Raw genomic sequence first — 3653 nt, 5'->3', positions numbered from 1 at the left:
TTATGAAGGGTGAGTTGATGGTGATGAGGAACAGGAGTGCTGAGTAGAGTGATGAGCCACAGGTGTGGAGGCAGGAGCTCCAGCGGCCACGCCCACCAGTTGCATGCAGAAGGCCAGGATCACGGCCGATGGGCCGTGACAGGATGGAAATGAACATTCCTTCGCATCCTCTCTTGCCAGTTTAAAATTTGCGACACATTTGGATGGAAACACAGCTTATGTAACTTTTGCTGACACTGCAGCCATAATAAAAAGTGATAAGATATTGCTAAAGGGGTTAAGGCGATGAATGCGTTGTTTCCACTTTCAAAAGCTACATACTGCAGTCTCGCTTTAAAGCTGCATTCACTTATTTTTGGCCAATTAGGGGCAGTGGAACAAGCTGTTAACACAACAATGACATGTTTTTACCTACCAATTTCCATACAGAGTAGTCACAGAACAAAATCTGCATTCATTTGGAGTCCTGTTTCTATGATAATTGTAAATCCAGTATTCAGTCTCCTTTTAGCTCTGTTTTTGGTTTCCAACAATTCCTGAGGGAAATGTCTGGCTCTTTAGCTCGGGCTGTGAATGCTCCACTGTGGAGCTAGTTTCTAACTGTGTGTGTCTGCTGTTTGGTGCTGGGCAGGTAGCGTACTAAATGTGCTGTAAAAGCAAAAGAAAGACCTAAAAGATGTTATCAGGCCCTGCAGAGCTGAGGAGAACTGCAGAACTGGGTGGTAGTTCTGTTCACATGTTGGTAGTTAAGCTTTGTTACATAAAACAGTGGTTAGATTCTGCTTTTGACAATGGTTTTCCTGTCAAGTAAAAGTGAAAGCTCAGGGTGTTATTAGACATACACAACAACTGCTATTTCTCGGTCGATTCTGGTCAAGGACCTTTGTCTCATTTCATCCCCCTCTCTGCCTCCCACCTGTGTTTCCTCTCTGTGTTTTCCGTTTTATTAATCAAGGTTAAAATATAGGGTAAGGGGCATTTGGATAGCTCAACTGGTAGAGCTATACCAGGACTGAATCCTTGCTGCAGTGGCCGAGGGTTCGAATCTGACCTGTGGCCCTTTGCTGCGTGTCATCCCCCTTCTCTCCCCCCTTTCCTGTCTATCTTCAGCTGTCACTATCAATTAAAGGCAATAAAAAGCCTACAAAAAGGTTTGTTCTTCTCCACTCTGTCATTCTCTTATATGAATAAATTATATAATGTGCTCTGTCTGTCACAGGCTTGATGAAAGATTTGGATCACCCCCACATTGTGCGTCTGATCGGAGTCATTGAGGTTGATCCTGTCTGGATCGTCATGGAGCTCTATGAACATGGAGAGGTGTGTGATTTTGCATGGCTGTTGTGTAAAACATGGATGTTAATACTGATATTGTAAAAGACGGAAAGTTTCCTACTCAATATCTGCATCACGATCTGTCGTACCCTTTCGGGAAATTGAAAATGGGGCTTTCCAATGAAGGAAACAGATCCAAAATGAGTAAATAGATAAATACTGAATGAAGTAAATATAGCGAGTTAAGTCTCACAATATAAGTAATGTGAGATGAATGTGAATGCAATCTGCACTGTATCTTGTAAAAAGCAGATGTTTCTGTTCCCCTGACAGCTGGGGAACTATCTGGTGGAGCAGCAGTACAGCCTGACCATTGCAACGTTAATCCTGTACTGTCTACAAATCTGCAAGGCCTTGGCTTACCTGGAGGGACTCAATATGGTGCACAGGTAACAGAACAGCCTCATGTATTTGTGACCCCCTTTTGCTAAAAACGGGCCTTCGGCTGTCTTTGGTGTGGAGTTTTGCCTTTTTTGAATCTCTTGCTTTTACTATGAAAAACTTGTTTAAACAAGCCTTGGATGGGGTTGTTACTCTACAGAAACCAGGAAGTATCTAGCTTCTGCGAACATCTATCGAAATACTAAATGTTTAATCTAATTAAATATAATGCTTTTATTTTGATGCATACACTGTTTTTACTCTGGTTCCTGTCTGGTTTCTGTTCTGTCTGTGTGCCGTAGAGATATCGCGGTGAGAAACGTTCTGGTGGCTTCTCCTGACTGTGTCAAGCTCGGTGACTTCGGCCTCTCTCGCTACGTCGATGAACATGAATATTATAAAGGTACACACACACACACACACACACACACACACACACAATGTCTGTCGCAGTGTGCTCAGCGAATCGTTCTTGCCTGTTTTTTAAAGTTCATTTTTTAATTTGCATGCCTTCACAATAGTTTAATCTTTGTAAATGTGAAAGTCCAATCTGTATTCTTGTCCATTTCACATACACTTTAATGTTTCTCCTCTGTGTGCAGCCTCGGTTAGTCGATTACCGATCAAATGGATGGCACCTGAGTCCATCAACTTCAGACGCTTCACCACAGCGAGTGATGTGTGGATGTTTGGTGAGAAATACACTCATCTGCACACACATGTACAGACTAGTGTGTGTTTTTGTGTGTACGAATATAAATGTAACCTTATATTTTGTTCCTTAGAGTATAGATTATATATTAGAGATAATAATAATAGGTGAAATCTGCCACATTATCCTTGCTAACTGCATTATTTGTTCTGCTAGATTAGAAACTTGAAAGGCGTGGGTCTCTGATTTAGCAAAGGGTAAATTATTCTGAAACATCAGAGATTCTTTTCACCATGATAAAAGCCAATCCAGCTGTGTGTGTTCAACCAGGTGTGTGCGTGTGGGAGACCTTCTCCATGGCCCAGCAGCCGTTCTTCTGGCTGGAGAACGGGCAGGTGATCAACCAGCTGGAGTCGGGAGTTCGGCTCCCCAAACCGCAGCTCTGCCCGCCCACCATCTACTCCCTGCTCAGCCGCTGCTGGTCCTACGAACCAAACGTCCGGCCCAGCTTCAGCCAACTCGTCTGCTCCCTGAGGTACACTCACTATGCACACACACACGTATTTCTTTCTTCTATCTGTTTCCAAGGTTCAAAAGTTTAAAGACACTCTGCCAAAGACTCACCTAAATGTGTTTTTTTGGTTCGGTGTCATGTAAGTTAATACAGTTCACCTTTAAGAACACATTAATGTATTATTTTAATGTTACTTTTTGCCTACATATGGGACTGGACTGACATCTTTATACACACTAAGTGACGCGTGTGATGTTTGTGTGTTTGACAGCGAGATCCACAGGACTGAGTTAGGGCAGGAGACTGGTGTCGGACGAGACAGGTCACATCGCAGCTCTATTGTATCATTATTTGACCCTAACCTCACAGAGCCTCCACCCAAGGTACTACACACACACAAACACACACTAACACCAAATAATGTCATCTTATAATATGTTTAGGAGACAGTGAACACAATGTGCATATAAATCTGAAATGGTCAACATTTAGTTTCTTTGTTCAAATTGTCCTTGTATTTCGTGCATCCTTTATCCGTATTTGAGTCCACTTATTTTCGATTTTAAAATATTTAATGTGGACCCAGGAGACACTAGCAGCACCTATGTGGAGGTTAAGGGGAATGTAATGAAAGAATAATGCATACATATTTGACAGCCCTTTAATAAATGACACAACCTCTCTTGCTCTCTCTCACCAGCCATCCAGAACACAAGGCAACACCCTTCCTCGGGTCAGGAACCCACAGGTGTCTCTCTCTCTCACACACAC

At 42.7% G+C, this 3653-nt stretch overlaps 1 protein-coding gene across 1 annotated transcript in view; it reads left to right on the top strand.

Moving 5' to 3' along the window:
- Nucleotides 1-3653, top strand: part of LOC118340134 (protein-tyrosine kinase 2-beta-like) — a gene marked incomplete in the record, with an annotated part of 28100 nt that overhangs the window by 8454 nt on the left and 15993 nt on the right. Inside the window, 7 exon segments of the mRNA XM_035678002.1 lie at nucleotides 1220-1320; nucleotides 1609-1724; nucleotides 2019-2119; nucleotides 2319-2408; nucleotides 2699-2903; nucleotides 3154-3265; nucleotides 3583-3630. Coding sequence (XP_035533895.1) covers nucleotides 1220-1320; nucleotides 1609-1724; nucleotides 2019-2119; nucleotides 2319-2408; nucleotides 2699-2903; nucleotides 3154-3265; nucleotides 3583-3630 — 773 coding nt within the window.

This window comes from Morone saxatilis, unplaced genomic scaffold (genome assembly GCF_004916995.1).
Source record: "Morone saxatilis isolate NCDOM2014 unplaced genomic scaffold, NCSU_SB_2.0 Contig6, whole genome shotgun sequence".
Taxonomy (NCBI): domain Eukaryota; kingdom Metazoa; phylum Chordata; class Actinopteri; family Moronidae; genus Morone; species Morone saxatilis.
The sequence above is the reverse complement of the archived record's forward strand: the minus strand, read 5'-3'. Positions and strand labels throughout refer to the sequence as shown.